Genomic DNA, 21580 nt, shown 5'->3' with positions numbered 1-21580 from the left:
CGGTGGTCCCCGGTGTGTGTGTGTGTGTGTGTGTGTGTTTCATCCTCACTGTTTTGTTGTCAGTTTGACGTTGGCGTCGTGGCCTTGAAATGAAGCTGCATTTTCTGTTAAGGTATTTTGGCATCAATGAAAAGACATTTAATTTAGAACAAGATTTAACCAAATGGAATAAGCATCGTTTATATCTGTAAAGAAAAAAAAAAGTATTTTAAAGCAGTTTTTTTTTTATTCTTCATCCTTTTATCATTGAAGAAACTTTTATTTATTCAAATTCTTTGAGAAACAGCAGGTTTTGCATGTTCTGTCCCTTTTGTCAATGCTCTTTGCATTTAAATATACAAAAACAGAAAGAGTCTAGGTCTGGATCATTATTGCATCTTTTAACCCTTTGGGATGTGCTTCGTCTCCCCTTTTTAAATACAAGATATTTTCTAAAAATCAATTAAGCTCTTGATAGAAATAATGTGGTGACGTTACATAAGGTTGTCGAAACAATGCCATGATGAAAGCACATTGTAATTCAACATTAATGAAAGGCAGTCCAATGAAATTGCAATTTGTTTTTTTTTAAGAAGCATCCTCTATAACGGTCTCTGGGAGTCTCTCGCAGCATTAATGCTGCTTACATGGGGTTAACTTCATTACCAGTCAATGCAAACATACAGATCCTTCAGATAAAGTTCCTCGAATACACTTGGGCACGTATGGCGCTGTTAGCGGAGCGGCGGAACAGCCTTAATCCACATTTAATTGAACTCTGGAGACTTTGAAGTGAAGCTGTGGCAGTGACATTGCTCTCTGTCTCTCATTAATGAGTGCGTCTCAGCGTTGATACTAGTCTGATTAACTGAGCCGCTCAGATCAGGTGCGGTGGCTTCTTTCTCCTCTGTGCCCTCAGTAATTAAGCTAAACTAGAAATGTGAGGAGACAGCGAGAATATGGAGGAAAAGAAACAGAGGAAGAGTTTTAAGACAGCTGAGCATTTGTAAATGCAAAATGATGCTACAACCGTTTTCAAGAATATCATCACTTTGCAGGATCAGGGAAACCTGCCATCGTCGGAAGCCTAATTTGGATGCTTCTACCAAAGGACAAACACATTTGCATCATAGTATTGCAGTGTTAGTCATCAGCGGTGAAAATAAGTGTATTGTCCTTCAAATTCTTAAGGATATTTTTTTTGTTAACTATGCATCATTGTTAGTTGCATTTATTTATGTATTGGTTTATTTTTTTGTGTAAATGAATTGATAAAATATAATATTTTATTTTATATAATTTGTCAAATAAAATTTGTAAAGAATTGCATTTGCATTTATCATTGCATTTTTTTCCCTGTTATCTGACATATATTTGATATAAATCTCTTTTAGAGATTACAGTGTCTCTTACCCAAATAATTTGCAGCTATTATTATTATTATTAATTTTTAAGAAAACTTTTCTGTATGCAACCCCTAAATATAATTGTTTTTCTTTTGCTTTTTTCTGCATTTCTTGCATTTTCCGAAAAAAATTGCAACATTTCTTGTATTTTTTATTTTTATTTATTTATTTTTTTACAATAAAAATGTGATGTTTGTGCAGCATTGTCACTTTATTTGGATCATTTTTCACTCTCACACCAACTTGAAGGCCAAGTATTGACAGATGTCCAGTTCTCTTGGTACTGATTACCTTTTAGTGAGCTGTGGCCTCTTCAGTGTGTGTCTGAATGGGGCTCATTTTAGCACTTAAAGCATCTCTTTTCCACGAGGACTGATCTATAATACACATTAATCCTGCTCTGAGACCCTGGGCATGAGCTATGGGTGATAAATGGACTAAAACCTTCCCTGCTGCTTTCTCGCTTGTATCCCGTGAGTTTTTAAATTTCCTTTAACTCTCCTGAACAGATTGTGGCCTACACAGAGGGTCTGCATGGGAAATGGCAGTTCTCCGAGATCAGGGCCGTTTTCTCTCGCCGCTATCTGCTACAGAATACAGCGCTGGAGGTCTTCATGGCCAACAGAAGTGAGCTAGTAATTTTTGATCATTTACTTTTAAAAATGGTAAAATAGTAAGTAATGAAAAATGCAAAACGGATCAACAAAAATTATGCATGAAGTGTGTGATAAATGCTCTTTTGTCTTTACAGCGGCAGTCATGTTCAACTTCCCAGATGCAGCCACAGTGAAAAAGGTGGTGCACTGTCTCCCCAGAGTTGGGGTTGGCACGAATTTCGGCCTTCCTCAGACCAGGCATGTTCTCTATCTCATGTGCACTATTCATTTATAGAAGTAAACCCTCTTTTTCCCTCCTATTCGGTATCTAGAACAGTTGCAGAAAGCTATGCATTCGCATTTCCATTCATCTCAATGACACTTGCACTTGTGCAGAAGCATTCACTTTCATAAAACATGTTTCTGGCCTAGCACTGCTGGTTTGTGTGTGTGTTAATGTGTGTGTGGTGTCAGAGGTGTCTGTAACGCCGCCTAATTACTTTCACACAAACACAATTCACATTTTTTATATATCTCCCCAACTGAGAGTTAGCAACTCAGGCTAACATTTTTAACCTAACATGTATTCCCTGGGAATCAAACCCACAACCATTTGCGCTGCTAACGCAATGCTCTACTACTGAGCCACTACAATTATTACACTACATAATTTACATTTTGTCTCCTTATGGAAGTATTAACAATTATATTACAGAATAAACCTACCGTGTTAGAAAACCCATATATATGTATACATATATATAGCATATACATATATATAGCTGTATATGTGATGCTAATAGGGATGTAATGATTCACTCAACTCACGATTCGATTCACTTTTCTTTTTTTACAAAATGAGATTTAAGACAAATTATGAATTGAATGAGTCTTTTAATTATTGCTTGGACAGAATGCTTCATGTTTCTTTGTGTAATTTAAATATAACACTATAATAATATAAATTATCTGTGCTCTTTCCATTTAAAATTAGAGGCAACCACTGCATTTTAATAATTATCCAAACAAAGATGCAGCATACATGCATAGAGCAGTTTTTAATCTAAATTAGATTAATTTCAAAATTTTAAGCAAATCAGAATGGTTTGACTTCAATTTTTTAAAACTATACATAAATATGAGCATGAAACAAACGCAGATTCACTCTCTGCCAGCAGGTGGCGCTAAAAGCGTGCAGCGCGTGCATGTATTTGTACTGTTGCTGAAGGAGATTAACTTTCGCCATAAAGTCGTGTAAATAAATTATATTTATAGTGAATGCCCCTATAAATTTTATTTTTTACCAAAAAAGTTTTAATCCTAATGCGAGTGCTAAGTGAGTGAACATCAAAGATCAAACAACAGAAGTGTGCGAGTTGTATCGTTATCTATGCATCCCTAATGCATTCATATAAACTCTTACCTCTAAATTAATTGTGATTTGTTTAGTATCTCAACCGATTTTGAATCGTCACATATTTTAATCGATTTCGCGGCTCGCGGTTAATCGTTACACGCCTAGACGCTAACATTCAAAAGTATCAGTTTTCAATTCTCGCAGCATGTTACAATTGTTTTAAGGTAACAACATAATATTGTGAGCAGAATTAGGCTTTCTTAATCACAACTGGCCCTGTAAATCATACTTTGTGTGAAAAGGAGTAATGGTTTTACTGCTTCTAGTGTTAATCGCAATTGAAAACTGCAGCGACGCGTATGTATACGTACGTTTTTGAGTTTTGCGGGAATGTCCATTGAACATTTCAGGATACTGACTGTAGTTTGTCTTTTTCTGCCAGACGGATTTCTCTGGCCAGTCCCAAACAGCTCTTCAAGGCCTCCAACGTGACCCAGCGCTGGCAAAGACGAGAGATCTCCAACTTCGAGTACCTCATGTTCCTCAACACCATCTCTGGTAAAAACCGAACGCTGAATCCACGGATGAAGCTGAATGTTGTGTCCATAATGAACATGATAATGCTAATGAAGGTGTGAGAAGTCTCGACACTCCTTGTGTTTCAGGTCGTACGTTTAACGATCTGAACCAGTACCCTGTGTTCCCCTGGGTGATCACCAACTACGACAGCGAAGCTCTCGACCTCACGCTACCCAGCAACTACAGAGATCTGTCCAAGGTAAACACATGACCACAGACACTCACACAAACAGTCTGAGCCTCAACGAGCTCCTGTAGTTTCAGAGACTGAAGGACATGTCTCGTCCTCCCCTCTCAAGCCCCCTACATCCCTTCTTCACTTCCTCCTCCTCTGTTCTTGTTAGCCAGCCAGCCATCCTCCCTAAGGAGCTAATTAATGAGTGTAGTGGTACTTGAGCTAAACACACAGATCACTGCTGGGAACACCAGACCTGCCTTTGTCTATCAGACGCTTGCTTTATACATTTCATGCAGTTTTTGTAATAGTGCAGCATTTTAAATATTTTGTATTCATGTAGTGTTTAAAAATTCTTAATTTGAAATCTTAATTTCATTTCCAGGTTTACATTTTATTTTTGTGTATCCCAGAGGTTCAGTGTGTGCTCAGGCTTTATGTTTCTTGAGTCTCTGGGGTATATTTGTAGCATTAGCCAAAATACCATCGTAAAGATGATGTTCCATGAAGATAGTTCGTAAATTTCCTGTCATAAATATATTAAAACTTAATTTTTAATTAGTAAAATGCATTGCTAAGAACTTTATTTAGACAACTTTAAAGATGATTTTCTTAATATTTAGATTTTTTTCCCACCCCCGGATTCCAGATTTTTTTTTAATAGTTGTATATCAGCCAAATATTGTCCTATCATAACAAACCATACATCAATGGAAAGATTATTTATTCAACATTATACATCAATTGATAAAATATTATATAATGTTTATATAACTTCAAATATAGAACATTAGTGCTGGGTAAAAAATATTTATTCCTCAATTTTAAGAATTAATTTTAATATTAATTCGTAAATCCCAAGAATGGATTAGTCTAGCCTGTCAGATAACGAACGCAACATTGTAGCACACCTCCCATTCCAATTTTTTTTTTAAATGAAACAAAGTTACAGTCTCCTCTGCTTTAATAGCAGTTACAGCACGAAATAAACATGAATGAACATCTGAAGATATGAGGACAACTTACCGAAATCTGTATCCTATCTAATCTAATAACTTTTACATTACAAAAACTGATATATATTCAAAATAGTTCTGAAATTCTGTCCTATCTGTCCTGTCCATTTTATTAAATATGTCTCACTCTTATGTTTCCATCTCAAAACCTTCTTGAAGAGCTCCTTTCTCAGTCTAGACCTGATGAATATTTCATGTCAGGGAGCTGAGGGCCATTCCTCCAAAAGAATGCTCTTGCACCATTTGGGTAATTGAGTTGCATGACAAAAGTTGCATTTTAAAATGCCTCCACCCTTAAACTTCACTTTAAAAGTGCTTGTGAAAGCTTGCAACTCACTGCCTCAAAAATGACCATCCGTTTGATGTAATGGTGGTCAATGGAGGGAGGACAGAGGATTACTTTTAGTCCATTCTGACCCAAAATAAAACCCAGCATGAATCAGTTCTAAGAGGCAAGAAAACAAAGGACTGAGAGATAATAGAAGATGAATTCCTGTGCAAAAAGAATCATGAGGTTGTAGAAGTAACCCTACTGTCTTCAGATCGCTTACATATTGCTCTCCAGTGCAGATTTATATGCATGATGCTATCTGTATCTACTGTATCTGCACTGCTTTTAGCAAAGAAATGTCTGTTTTACAAATTCGGATTCAGCGAACAGCATGTTTCTTTCAGGTACAGACAGAGTAGGTCAGATTAACAAGCATAATTAGAATAATTCCAGTATAGTCTAGCTGACAGAATAAAATATGCATTGTTTTAATGTAATTTGTATTTGACAATAAGTTCCTAAAGACAAAGGGTCTTTTTGTTTCATGTTTCGCAAGTATGAGAGCAATAATTAAGTCTTTTAATAGCGTCTCTGATTTAAACCTCAGTATTTTCTATCAATTATTTCAAACTGTCACAATTTAACATGCTTCGATTAGATTTAACTTTTATTGGCAAGTGCAGAGCCAATAAAAATGTTACAGTAAAAATGTAAGCTGTCAATCAAAGAAAAACTACGCAATGCACATATAAGTGCAACACTGTTATTTTACATTCACTACATGCTTGAACAACAACAACAAAAAACAGAGACTCTTACACACAGCATGCAGCATATCTCTTTATTCATTTATTAATTTGTTCAGGCCCGTTCGGTTCCTTTGCAGTGGCTTCCGCCCACTCAGTTAAAAGACAACAGTCCTGTATACCATCCTGCATCACCCTCGCCTTTATTTCTCTCTCTTTCCATCCCTCCTTCTCTCTCTCCTTGTCTTTCTGTTCAGTCAAGCTTTAGGGAGCCCTCGCTCTGCAGACAACAACAGCAAATCTCAACCATCTTTATAACAACTGCTTTATCCATGCTGTTGACATCAGTGTATGAGCGGTGGAGCACCGTCTGAACCTTGTAGAAGCTGTGTGTCTTTCTCTTTTTGTCTTTAACCCCTCCTGTTCTCTCTTGTCGTCTGTGTATAACACGTCCCAGCACTGCTTTGATAGAAGCACACCTTTAGACGCAGTGTCACACACGGACAGAGGAATGTGAACATGAATTTATGTTGCTTTCGTCTGATCGTTATGACCCCGCTGGCTTTCTTATCATAAACTCTAACCTCTTCGTGACATCTGGTGCAGCCAGAAACAACAAAACTGACACAACTGAGTGAGCCCAAAATAGGTCAGCAAATGTCTGTCATTTAACCGGAGGATCGAACTACGACTGTTTGATTAAAAATTACAATAAAAAAAAAAAATGAATGGATGAATCAATTGTGAAACACAGTGAATTTCCATTTTCATGCTGACTTCAATTGTAATATTGTGATTTTAGTAATATATAATAGGATGGATATTCTGTACTACTGCAGTGAGTTAAAATAAAAGGCATCCTGACTAAAGCATGTTATTATATTTGTACATTAACAAAGATAACCAAATGTATTGATCTGTTTCTCCACTCTCACTGTGATGTGGTTAATGGCATATTGATTCGCCCTGCATCACGTCATTTACACCCTTTTAACTGAGCCCTTGACACACATTCACTTCTTCTGTAATGCATGCTTCATAGTGTGCTAGTGTGTAAGCTCTCCTAGTAAAATATTACAATGCACCACTTTCGCTTAAAAAAAAAAAAAAAGTCACTGTCTAGTCGAGCACAATTTCTGCATTTAAAGAGCCAATTCATGTGCATAGATCACGGTGCTGAATGCAAATTGTGTCCAGCACAGAATGAATCGGGCATGACTATAATTCAAGAATCATGTGCATATAAAAAAAAAAGCTATTAGGTTCAATTCATGAATTTCAGCTCAGAAACCCTGGATTTTAAGCCGCACGCTGAAGTGCTGATACTGATAGCTTCTGGCAGTCTGTTCAGATTTGCAGTCTAATTAAAAACATTGCGGCAGATCATTTATTTGAGCCGCCACTAGAGAAATATTCAGTGCTGCCGGAGTGTATTGGGGTTGGTGGTCTGCGTTCACTCCATCACACCACGCTGTGGTACGGGGATAACCCTGATGAACAACACTGGCACCAAACCCTATTGTACTGGACCCTAATTTACTGCCATAAACAACACGAGGGGTTCACACACACACACACACACACACACTGATATACATGCACACACATTCACATAGAAACACACACTGAGCAATGCCAGAGATGTTTTTTTATCCTGCCTTCCCTTTTCTTTCTTTAATGAGGGCCCTGTTATTACCGCAATCAATCAGTTAAATCGCACAATGTTTAATTCAGTGTGTGTTCTCACCGTAGTTGCCTTATGAGAGCAGACTGTGTGTCATTGTCAGCCCAAGGCTACACCCCAGTTTAACAGACACACACACACGCACACACACACACACACACACACACACACAGAACACATTCAGCATAAGTCTATTACATTTCACTGACAATACTACAAGCTTTAGAGATTTACAATCAGATGTTGATTAAACAGCTCTTCTTTAAATCCAAGACATAGTTTAATCCCAATTGTAGTGGAATATAATTAAGCTCTATTTTTAGGTGAGCCCCACAGACCTTGGTGTTAAATCTCACATTAATGCATGCACACAGTGAACATTAAAAGATACAATCACCCATATTGTGCTTGCACCAGTGTGATCAATAGAAAAGCAGCTGAGGACCTTTATTACACAGCTCTGATATTCAATTACTATTGATCATACTCCGTATGAGAGACAGACAGGAAGCTTTAGTTCAAGAGGAATAACAATACACATAACTGAGCATTAACTGTAAATGATGACCTGCTTCCGTACACTGGGTTTCTTCAGCTAATCAATGGTTTGATTAAAACCAATGCAGGGCAAGAATTAGTATTAGCCATATGAACTCCCCTGCATTTCTTTCCTTTTGCTGTTAATGTTTAACAACATTAGAAACCGAACTAAAGCATGCACATCAACAGCAAAAAAAATGTCAAAATTGAGTGCCTTTTGACGCAAAATATAACCTTGTGTGAAGTCCATTATTAAATTGTTTGACATTTTTGGAGCCTATGGTGTGCTGACTTTTGTTTGTTGTTAAACACCATTATGAATGTAGTATTGTTTTTATTATATTATTCAGCAAGGATTGATTAAATTGATCAGAAGTGATGGTAAAAGCCTTTACTATAAGACATGCTATAAGATTTATATTTCAAATAAATGCTGTTCTTTGAAACTTTTTATCTGTCATTCACCGAATCTTGAGGTGGGAAAAAATTACCACTTTTCCATGATATTAAACAGTTTTGAGCATTGATGGTTTCTTGTGGACAAAATAAATATATTAAAATGATTTCTGAAGAATCATGTGACACTGTGACTAATGATATTGAAAAATTTGCATTGATCACAAGAATAAATTAAAAGTATTAAAATATAAAACAATATTTGAAATCACAATAATATTCCACAATATTACTTGATGTGCATTTTTTTTTTTTAATCTTACCGATCCCAAACTAAACACAATTATTTTATTATTATTTTTCACAGCTACAGAAAACTGTTGAATATGTCTGGTCCTTAAAATAACTTTAAAATATTCTGTTATCGATGAAACTTTGCAGCTGCACAAATTATTACTTAAATGATTAGCATTAATAAATTATTGCTTTTCCCAGATGTAACACCTGTGGTCCCTGATCTAACTTAATGATTTATTGCTTTGGTTCTTGAACATTTGTGCTTTATGTTTATTCCAATGATGTTGTCTTTTCTCTTTACAGCCCATTGGTGCACTCAACCCAAAGAGGGCTGCATTCTTCTCTGAACGCTTTGAATCATGGGAAGACGAGCAGGTGCCCAAATTCCACTACGGCACGCACTATTCCACCTCCAGCTTTACTCAGATGTGGCTCCTGAGGATTGTAAGTTGCACACACAAGTGTCAAATCATGACATGATTAACACCAAAACGCTCCAGTACCAGTTTTTAAGACATTTTTATAGCATCAGAATATAACAGTATTTTGATGAAGCATAGTTTTGCAGTGACTTTACATTTAGGTGTGTGTTTATTTTCAACTTTATTTTTTAATTTTTAGTGTATTCACATATTCTACTCACCGAGAGAGAGAGCTAGAGGTCACTAACCCATTCCTGGCCATCACAGTTTTTCACGTTCATAGCCATTCCCTGTTGGCCCATTCTATTGATCCCATCCCATTATTATCAGGCTTATCCCAAATCCACTTCACCAAGCACCCTAATTCATGTACCATAGCACAAATCAGCAACTTCGTGATACAGAAGCTCTTGACAGAAAAAAGGAAGGTGTTAAGTTCAGTCAAGCACCCAAAAGCCACTGTGTAATTAGGGTATTTTTCTTTCATGGTGTGCTATTAACTAATTGCATTCTTCTCATCAGGAAAGTATAGTTTCAAAAGAACCATCTATTGATTCTGCACAAACAAGATTCAGCATGATTAGAAAAGAACAAATAATGCACGTGTAAAGGCTTTAGTGTGTGCCTGGGGTTAATAACAGGTTTCTATAGCATTCACGTCCCTCTTGTGCGGAAGAGGATGTCATTTAGTGCAAACTAGTTAGAATCATATTGTATAAGGCTTTGTTATGAACAGCAGGCATCGATGCTAAATAAGAGAAACTTACCAGGTTGCACGTATTGAAAAAAGTTTAAATTGCAGGCTAAAGTCTGATCAAAGTAGACTTGTAGTGATTACATACATGATCTTTGTTCATTGGAATTTGTCCTGTAGCTCCTAACATGACTTTTTAATGCTTGTTTTAGCATGAATGTGTGTGTGTGGAAGTTCCTTACTTTCCACAATCTTTTTTATTCCCAGGAGCCTTTCACAACATTCTTCCTGAATTTCCAAGGTGGGAAATTTGACCACGCAGATCGCACTTTCTCCTCTGTGTCCAGAGCTTGGAGAAACTGCCAGAGGGACACTTCTGATGTGAAGGTACGGCAACATATGTGCATGACACGCAGAAATAGAAATGCATCTTATTTTTAATTGATTGTAATGCATCCGTATTTATACACATGCACAAAGCTGTATTTGTGCTATTTCCGCTCAATCAGGCATCAGTCGATCTCTGGCCTGGATTTGATTTTCACCTTCCACTGGTATTTTGTTTTTCACAAATGTGGAGGCTATTACATGATTAGATGTTTCTGTAGTGAGTTGACTTCCTCTTGGTAACCGGAGCTCACTGGGACTTGGTGTGAGGGCAGTGGCTCTAGCACATGTACGGTCACAACCAATCCTTGTCATGCTACCATGAAAGCGTCAAGGGTCCTTGATCAAAGCTTTAAACTAATCTTGATTTCCAACTTTCCCCCTTTCCTCACTTACACTCTCTCTTGTGAAACCTTTCACAGCGCCCTAACCCTGAGTTTAACCTTTTGTCGTTCGGCCCCAAACCAAAGTCAGACAGCAATCCCAAACATGCACCATAGCCCCTCAGAGACCCTCTGAGTGTTCGGCATTGACTTTAACAAATGACCAGTCCTCTTGAAATATTCATTACAACAGACATTTTGTTAGCACGCTCATTGCATGCTTGCATTTTTCAGGGGCTCATTTGGTAATAAGACATGTGGCTCACATGCTTACACTTAATACTGAAAGCCCAGTTTGATTTCTGCATAGACATGCCGCTGTGGATCAGGATTGGCATGCATCAAAACCGAATGGAGGACTTGACTAAAAACCTGGAAATCACCTTCAGTCTATTTGACTTTGAAGCTGTGGAACATTTCAAACATGCTTAAGCTTGCAAAAAAGTGGTGCAAATGAGAAGCAAAGAAGTGCCTTCAAATGTAATAATGCATCAATTTGTCATGCTGTTATCCCATTTTCTTAAAAAACACAAAAAAAGCACAGCAAGACCCTCCAACGTTTAGAAACACTCCCTCATTCTATCAAGGGGTGAAAAGCCTTTTAGCAGTTTTTGTGATCATGCAAAAGAGAGCTATAATTGCCTAAAGCAACTCTTATTCTGTCTGTATCTAGTCAGGTAAACTCTGGCCTGACCTTTAACCTCCATCCCCTGACCCCCGAGCACTAGACTGAAAGCAGTGCGGACACTGAAAGTTTCCCCTCAGGGGAATCAGAGAGGGCCTAAGACGGGTCCCAGGGGCACCCCTCTCTATTGACCCACAGCAGGACAGGATTTTGGATCACAGGTTTTGCCCTCTGACCATTTCTGCTCAAGGGCCATTGCACATAATAGCTCCTCCTGAACTGCAACCCTGCTACACCAACCCCCCCCCCCCCCCCCAAACCATTGGATAAGTGACTCTGAGTCATTGTGCCGCCAATGAAGATGCCAAATTTACAGCAGGCTCCATACATGAACCTCAGGGCGCCTGGTGCCATTATAAAATTGTGACCTTTTTGTTTTAAAGAATTTGGTTTTGTAAGAGAGGACCAGAAAGAAGTGAGGCTTAAGGCTGGTTTAGGACCTTCCATCATTTGTTTGCTCACCTAATTGGCCACTCGGACTGCACACAATACACATATATTAAATTGGAGTCCTATGTTACATTAAATATGCACAGTTTTATTTTTATATGGATGTTTAAATTTAGACAAATGTTCTATATAGAAACCATGTTGTTTTTATTAAATTTTGCATTAGATTTTGCAACTTTGCATGCTATCACAGAAAACTATTGTAGTTGGTTTATGACTACAGATTGAGTGACAGATTCGCACATCGATAGATAGTTTTTTCCCAAATGATTTTCCTCCTAGGACTAACTTAACACTTCCATTGAGAGTGTGTGTAAATTAATAGGTGTAAAATATAATAAAATGCACAGAGTCTGATGAAAGTTTGGATGGACTGAAACAGGAATTCAGGCCAATACCAAGTACAAGTTAACACTTTAAATTTGATGGCTAATTTTGTACGTTTAGACCCAAAGTTGTTTTCCTCTTAATTGAAAGAAATTCAACTCTTTGTTTCTTGTAGTTAAAAATCCAAATCCAAGCTATAATTAATAGTGTAAGTGCATGAGCTTGACCAGAGCAGATTTCAGTAAGCAGGTATACTCTTTTATAGGAATACAGGTATTTCGAGTGTATAGGTTAGATTGCATTACAGGAATGGGAAAAAAATGCTTTACCGTTAAAACAACATGTCGTTGAATAATTATTTTTGATTGTCGAATATATCTAATTAAAAAAAAATCATATGTCTTAATGGATGCAATTTATTCATAAATTCATAAATGTATCCATAATTGGCAAATGTGATTTCAGCATTTGAGTCTAAGTGATTTTTAATGTATTTGTGATATCTGTTTGCGTAGTATGTTTAGATTTTTCTATACACATATTTTTCATAGATACATGTGATTTTGTTTTCTTTCTTTAAAAAGGAACCCATTTGTTTTACACATCAGGCACCCCCCCCCCCCCCCAAAAAAAAACTGAGATTAGTTAAGATTGAATATTTAAATTGATTGTCAGCCCTTATATAATTATTTCATTAGTTAATAATGTGAAATGTGTCGTTAAAAAGCCCTTTTTCCTGTCTCTCTCACAGGAGCTGATCCCTGAGTTCTATTACCTCCCTGAGATGTTTGTTAACTCCAATAACTACAACCTGGGAGTGATGGATGATGGGACGGTGGTGTCAGATGTGGAGCTGCCCCCCTGGGCCAAGAGTCCTGAGGAGTTCGTTCGCATCAACCGACTCGTATGTTCACTCTCGGAGTCTCCATCCCTTTTCTTTCCCTCTCTCTCTCTCTCTCCACATCTTTCTTTATCTCGCTTATGAAATTGCTGAAGTGCTGATTGCGAGTGGCTCTGGTTAGCGTGTCTGGCTCTTTGTATCTATTCGTGTGAATGTGTGTGTGTGTATGCTAACACTGTGACCTGTTTTATGCTGATAAATACAATTCTGATATAAGTCGGAAACACACACACACACACACACACAAACTCTTCTGACATGCACGCAGACATTCACACACTTTCACTAAGTCTGTGTGTGTGGTTGCTCTTTGGTGTGTGCACATGCTATAGGAAAGTAGTAGTCCCAGATGCATTGATTGCTTTCATATTTTTAGGATATTTTAAGCTGATATTGTCTTGATATTTTATTGCTTTGTCATCATGATAATAGCAAGTCAGTTTTTGGAGAGACAGCTGTGGGGGTTATTGTGAATAAGACCACTTACTCACTTTATTATTATTATTTTGGTGAAATAATGTGTGTGTTACCTAGAGCTGCACGATTAATCGTTAAAAGATCGCGATCTCGATTCAGACACCCTCTCGATCTCATTTCTAAAAGACGACGATTCCCCGAGTCTGTTAAACCTTTGACAAAGTCTTACCGGATCATTCAAATCCGTGCGCGCACTGCCGCTGACACAGAGAGCTTACCATGTTTGGTTAAGAAACATCTTCACAAACAGTCTTTTCAACTACACAGTATTATATCTGTCTTACAGTCATTTATATTATCACAGAAATACTGGGATAAAGTTTATAGTTTAAATATAAACATTGATGTCTATATGGCAGCGATCAAAATATAACAAATCCCCTTTTGAAAGTACTGCGCTTTAAATAACGTTTGTGTCGATTGCATTGTTTCACCAATAGGTGGCGACAAGTGTCTTAATTTATTTGTCAATGAATTAATTTTTCATTCAAGAGAATCGTTCAAAAACGCTGATTCATCCAGAAATGAAACAAGTGTAGTAGGTTTATGAGTGAGTCGTTGAATCAGTGATCTAAACAACTTTTTCATCATTCTAATATTAAAAAAACTGGGGTTTTAAATATATTATATATACACTACTAGTCAAAAGTTTTTGAACCATAAGATGTGTAATGTTTTTTTAAAGTCTCTTCTGCTCACCAAACTATATTATCTGATCCAAAGTACAGCAAAAACAGTAAAGTTTTGAAATATTTTTACCATTTAAAATAACTGCTTTCACTTGAATGTATTTTAAAATGTAATTTATTTCTGTGGTGTGCAGCTGTATTTTCAGCATCATTACTCCAGTCTTCAGTGTCACATGATCTTCAGAAATCATTCTAATATGCTGTTTTGCCGTTCAAAAAAAACATTATTATTATTATTATTATTATTATTATTATTATTATTATTATTATGTTGAAAACAGATGAGTAGATTTTTTTCAGGTTTCTTTGATAGAAAGTTCAGAAGAACAATAATTGTGTGTAATAGAAATATTTTGTTATAAATGTCTTTGTCACACTTGATCAATTTAAAGAATCCTTGCAAAATAAAATAATTAATTTATATACTTGTGATAATGATAATGTTAATAGTAATAATAATAATAAAGAATCGTAGGAGAATCGTGATCTCTATATGAGATCAAAAAATTGTGATTCTCAATTTATCCAGAATCGTGCAGCCCTAGTGTTACCCAAGAACTGCAAGGGCTCATGGGAGCAGTTATGGTTAAGAAAAAAATGCAAATGAGTAAAAACATGCATCTGTTTCCTCAAGCGAGCTGTCAGTGTCCAAAAGAGAGGGACTTCTATGCATTAGCAAATTATTGTTCAGTTTGCTTCTCTTCTGGATTTGTATGTGCAGAAATGCATGCAAAAACATCTATTTCAAAACTATCAATGGCTAAGAAAAATGCTACCTTGGCTCCAAATGTTGTAACTTTTGATTACGTCATGCTATCAAAATGAAATTTAATTCACATACAGCTAACACATTTTTCACTTAAAAATAATTTGTATGTCAAATAAGACAGATATGTAAAATTTCCCTTCTGGGCACAATTTTTTCTTACACTTTTATCATATATTTCTCTGCACTAGATTTTACAAACGTAAAGACTTTTTTTTATTTTCCTAAAAATCCAAAGGTTTTCTATCAAACGATACCTACCTTTTGACTTCTTTAGAAAATAATTATGCGTTATAAGTCATTATTTTTGTGTATGTCACTCATAGGAGTATGTAACACCCTACAAGAGGAGCAAAAATGCCATAATATTAAACAAAAATAACTTTAAATAAATATAACATTTGAGTTTTTTGTTATGTTTTGTTTCTGAAGAGAGGAAAATCGGGCCAAGGCAGATTAGAAAAAGTACCGCAAAAGTAATGTAATGCATTACTTTCCATAAAAAGTAACTAAGTAACATAATTAGTTACTTTTTTAGGAGGTAACACGATATTGTACTGCATTACTTTTAAAAGTAACTTTCTCCAACACTGGTTATTAATGTGCAGTGGAACTACTGACCTAACTCTATATTACTGAACTTGTGAATTACGCTTGAGCTTTTGTTTGAGTGTGTAGTACTAAATAATGATTGAACAGTGTGAAGTCATGAAGTTCGTCTGTGTTCAGCTGGTGTCTATAAACGCAAGCATAGCCACAGGTTTCGTCCTCTTTTCCAGTAATTAGACTTTTCAGTTCATCTTAACATAATTCAATTACTTCTCGGATCTCTTAAATGTGCCCTGTCTCTGTGTGTGTGTGTGTGTGTGTGTGTGTGTGTGTGTGTGTGTGTGTGTGTAAAGTGGGCATGAGCACCGCTGATGACTTATAGCTGGCATTAAGGGATGTCAGCTGTTCTACTCTTCTACAATCTGTAATGAGGACACTAGAGCTAATGGCCTGCTACACTCTTCAGCTCATCTGTCACTAATGGCCAGAAAACAGCATGATGCACACACATGGTCATTTATGTTCTATAGATGATTAACAGCTAATTAAATTGCAATCTGCACCAGTCATGCTAAATGCGTGCTTGCAGACATTACAGAACTCACCATGTGTTCACAGCTTCTGTGTATCCTCAAAAGAGCAGAATAATCTCTTTGAACATAAGAACCTTAATAATAACTTGCTGTATCAAGTCTCTTAAAAGGTTTAAAAAACTGATGAGCTGTATTGTATCTGGGGGAAAAAAACAAATAGATTTTTAACTGCATTTACTGTTTTGAGCAGCCTGTTGTCTAATTATGAGATGAGAACAGACCAGATATAAATGTTAGAAATAAATGTAATTCATTTTTTCCGAAACCGTTTTACAAGGCTTTTTAATTACTTTTTTCAGCCTTTTAGAAGCGCCATGAATGCAATCCATTAATGCAAATTAAATAAACTAAAACAAACAAACCCAAAAATGTAGTGATATATTTAATTCGTTATTTAATTCACCCATTTATTCACTAAACTGGCTTATGTGTAGTCATTGGTTCATGCACTTTTCATGTTTGAGTGTTTTCTCTGCACTCCAGACTAACCCCACATCATGACATGACATACTACATTATTTAAATAAAAATGGAAAAAAATATTAGCAAGCTCATTTTTTTTAAATCGTGCAATCAGTTGATTTATCGACTATCGCGACAGGCCTATTGGTGGCACCACTAAGTAGTCATTTAGAATTATGTGAAATTTTCGGTGAATGCTAATAGCAAAAAAAAAAAAAAAAAAATGTATATATATATATAAATTTTTTTTTTTTTTTTTTTTTTTTTACTTTTGCATGTTGTCAGTATCGATCCAAGGGTACTGGCTTATCAACTTATGTAACAAACTGAAACACAGAGTGCACCTTATTTTTTTACCTCCAAACAGGAAAAAAAAATGCATGTTTTCAAAAGGTTTCCCAAATTCACTTTTTTAATTGCTACATCACTTCTCCATCTTCTGCCCGAGTCCTGTTGTGCTAAAAGGTGCTCACACAGAGCAGGATTCATGAGCATTGTAAATACATACGTTTAAGGATGTGTGTTGGATTAAGTGGGTATTTTAAACAGCCCCCTGCTGAAATAAACACATTTCTCGCTCCCTCCCTTTCTGATGTCACGCCACACTCACATCAGCAGCACTCGTTGTTTTTATCACAGGGTCGAGGGAGAGGTTAAGAACTCGATCCCATCCTCCAGATAACACGTCAGATCTGGCCACTGTCATGCTGAACAACATCCCACAATACAGGACTCATCCTTCATCACATATTCACCCAGATATGACCGCAGCGACGGCAGGTGATTGTAGACTTAACCGTGCATTAACCCTGGGCTCTAAAAGATCTTTGAACATTGTGAGGGAGATGGTTTCAGTCTAGAGGACCACTGATGCTGTCGAACACACTAACATATCAGTACTTGATTATCAAGTGTTGACTGGGAGGATGATGCACCAATAGAGTGAGAGAAAAGGGTTAATATTTGTGTATTTTGCTAATTTACAGACATGGATGCTTACTGGAAAGTGCCATACACACACACACACACGTTGTGCAATGCAAAATATCTTAAACAAATCTATACAAAAAATCTTATTATGCTCATCAAGGCTGCATTGATTTGATCAAAAATTAAGTGAAACAGTAATATTTTGAAATGTTATTAATTTAATAGTACTTTGTTTAAAAAATATATACTTAATAAAATGCAGTGATCAAAGCTGTATTTTCAGCATCATTCCTCCAGTCTTCAGTGTCACATGATCCTTCAGAAATCAGAATAATATGATGATTTACTGCTCAAGAAATGGCTATTATCATATTAAACAAAGGATTGAATGAAACTGGTGATGAAAAAGTCTTTGACATGAACCAAAACCAAAAAGCAGGACACAATACTGTGGTGCAACCAGGTTTAATGCCATTTACAACTTAGTTTTTGATCTTACTTGAGATGAAAATGGATCTTGTTTGATATTTCAAATGCTCATTCATCATCAACAAAAATGGTGTGTATTGACGTCTTTCTGCGGTTGAAACAAGATACCTTCTGGCGTTCATTCATGTGTATTTTGTGCTATAACATGTAATGAGGATCCATGACACACTGTAACACAGAAAGTGTCATTTTAAGTTGAGTGAAAATACACTCAAAAATGACTTGCCTTGACATGGTGCTGTTAGTTTTTTGCAAAAATGTTTTTTTTTTTTATTTTTTTTTTTTTTTTTTTTTTTATAAAGTTTTTCATACATTTAAAATATAAACCTAAAAATTAAATGTTATTTATTTATATTGGAGTCCATCAAATTTGAGTGAAAACCACCAAAATGCTGACAGGGAAAGAGTTAATATATCTATGATAGTATAAAAAAACTCAAATACATGGTAATAAAAATCAATGGTCCACTTAGAAAGTGAAAGGCAGCTCATGACTCATCACCAGCATAACACATGACAGACTTAAGTTTTTATGTTTCTAATGAAGCATAAATTGTTTATGTTTACTGTTAGTCGCGTTGAATCAAAGTGTTCGCTAAATGACACTTTCAAACTAATGTTTCACAAAAATAGCATGAAAATAAATATATTGTAGAATCTGCCCTCCTCTTTACACAGTTTGTTTCTCTTCCCATTTCAGCCTCTGATAGTAAACTCACGTGTTTTTTCATGAGAGCTTTTATGACAATTCCTGATGTAATATACACTCTCAGAAAAATAGGTAGAAAAGTTGTCAGTGGGTCGGTGTGAATACTGTGATCCACTGCAGCTGACACGCTCCGCTCACTCCAGAAGTTTCTCTCTCCAGTCTGTTGATGTGCATGTGTGCACGCTTGTTTGTTGTGGGATAGGAAGAAATGCATCATAGCCTTGATTTTCTCCTTCACAGATGTCCACTCAAGCATGCTCTGTGAATAAATGGAGAAATTAATTTTCAGCATGGATGCAACTCATAGGCCTGTCTCTCAGGGTCACCTTGGATGATATACTCATGAATGATGTGGGCCTGGGCTTTTCTAGGGTTATGATGCATCACATTGGAAACAGGAAAGGTCATTACACTCTACAGCTACCTGGCGCTTTACTCTGTTTTAGTCAAAGACTGTAGTTAAACGTTTAAAAGAGCGTTCATTTTCATAAGCAGAAGTGGTAACAAAGTAATTAATTGTTTTAGCATATAAAGATGTTTTATAAATATACATTACATTTATGAATAAATGCTGCAAACATGCCGTTCATTGTTAGTTTATAAAACACCAAGCATTGACTAATGCAAATTAAACATTATTGTAAATGGTTACCATTGTTGGAATAAACATTACCACATTATTACCTGATCAATCAATCTCTATAGACTGAAAGAGCTCAGAGTAGAAGTTAATCAGCATCTATTCCAATCATTCTTTGTGTGCCGTGGACACACACACACACACACACACACACACTCTCTCTCTCTCTCTCTCTCTCTCTGGCACTGTCACCCTTGAACTTGATCCTTAAAATGCTTTTAAAGGGCTATGGTCAATGAAAGTCATAAAGAGCTCAGAGAGACCCATCCCGTAAAAAAAACATGTTTGAAAGCATCATTAGCGTATCATGTTTTCATATTCCCCTAATATATTTCCTATTTCTTTTCCCCCAGATGCATTTTGTTTTCAGCATGCTCAGTGTTATTCATAGTTGCATTTATAGTTTTTATTTTATTTTACAAAAGCAGTGCTGAAATAAAATTAAATGCATTTTTTGATCAAGCAGCTGTGAAAGCTCATGAGACACATATTTCCAAAATGCTGATGATTCCCAATGGATTTCATGGGACATACTGCCTCCACTAATTGGCACATCAATAACGCTCTCCAGATATGAGCGATCTTAATGAGCTGCATCTTACACACTCCTGGGCCTCTTTTGTACATACACATGAATTTACAGGAATGGTTCACCCCCTGAAAAAAAAAAAAAAAAAAAAAAAAAAAATATATATATATATATATATATATTTGCAAACTCTCATGTCATTCTAGACCCATATGCTTTTCTTGTCAACACAAATGTAGAAGTATTTACAAAGAATCACACAATAATTCATACTCGCCATAAATGTCAAACCACTATAAAAATATGATAAAAGGATTATGCGTTACTATATTTTATGATCAATAGTGAAAAACTGTCATCCGGTGATTATATTCATATCCTCCGAATATATTTTTTGAGTTTTATGATGCTGCTAGGTTTTCTTTGTCATTATATGGCCAGTTCTGAATGATAAATCTGAATAGCAATTACTGAATAAACAATATTTCTACATGTGTATTTTACAAAAAGATACATGCATATTTGAAATTGCATCCGAATTAGTTAATTATGACAGAATTTTCAGATGTTTATTGGTTCTCTTTTTCCCTACCCAAAAGAAATCTTTAAAATAATTAAATGTTTTATCTAGTCAATAAGTAAAAAAAAAAAAAAAAAACTTTTTTTGTTTTTCGTAAGAGATGTCACATTTAAAGCAATAGTCTATAAAGATTTGGACAGATGCAAGTTGATTTTTTATTTATTTTTACTTGAGTTTTTTGTAAGAAAAGTCACATTTATGAGTGATGTAAACAGATGTAAGATTAAAATAATTTTTGCTTCTGTGCTTTTATTTTGTAAACTGGTCAATCAGTTTTTTTTTATTTTTTTTTATTCTGTTTTAAGAGACATCACATATCTGAGCAATAGTCTTTAAAGATGTAGACAGATGTAAGTCTGTCATATCAAACATCTTAACTTTTCTTTGTATGTATACACGCATACAGTCTTTTTTAAAAAGGAATCTAATGTAACACATCTCCCGCTCGTCTTCTGATGGGTTCAGAGTGACACCCCTGTCTCAGGAGACCCTACCTCACGCTCTCTGCCTCCCATCTCATTCCTGATCTTACCGCTCCTTGATTAACATAAAGGCCGTCCTCTGGAGAGTTCGTGTTCAATAACATTGCCCCCCTCTGATTGACACAAGATTGCGGCCCACATTAAATGCCCATCAGCTTCTGCATTAAGTTTGGAAACAGACACGACATGAAACAACACGGGGTCAATCTATCCACATAATAAACTCGGAGGAACAGGTTCTTTTTAATAAAATTGGTGTAGACAAATAAATTTAGTGGAATAAATCTGCATGCTTTATTCAAGAGCTTGTAATAAATCCTGCGTGTTGTTAATAAATCAATCAAAGAAAAATATTAAAGAATTAATAACATTTTCAATATTTTAACAGATGGTA

At 35.9% G+C, this 21580-nt stretch overlaps 1 protein-coding gene across 10 annotated transcripts in view; it reads left to right on the top strand.

Annotated features, from left to right (window-relative positions):
* The window catches only part of LOC113107804 (lipopolysaccharide-responsive and beige-like anchor protein), a 158216-nt gene that overhangs the window by 118081 nt on the left and 18555 nt on the right, over nt 1–21580 (top strand). For all 10 annotated transcript variants that reach the window (XM_026270548.1, XM_026270538.1, XM_026270606.1 and 7 more), the window contains 7 exons: nt 1895–2012; nt 2137–2239; nt 3781–3896; nt 4004–4116; nt 9346–9486; nt 10426–10545; nt 13142–13294. In XM_026270548.1, the coding sequence (XP_026126333.1) occupies nt 1895–2012; nt 2137–2239; nt 3781–3896; nt 4004–4116; nt 9346–9486; nt 10426–10545; nt 13142–13294 (864 nt within the window). The remainder of the gene's footprint in view (nt 1–1894; nt 2013–2136; nt 2240–3780; nt 3897–4003; nt 4117–9345; nt 9487–10425; nt 10546–13141; nt 13295–21580) is intronic.

This window comes from Carassius auratus, chromosome 1 (genome assembly GCF_003368295.1).
Source record: "Carassius auratus strain Wakin chromosome 1, ASM336829v1, whole genome shotgun sequence".
Taxonomy (NCBI): Eukaryota; Metazoa; Chordata; class Actinopteri; order Cypriniformes; family Cyprinidae; genus Carassius; species Carassius auratus.
The sequence above is the reverse complement of the archived record's forward strand: the minus strand, read 5'-3'. Positions and strand labels throughout refer to the sequence as shown.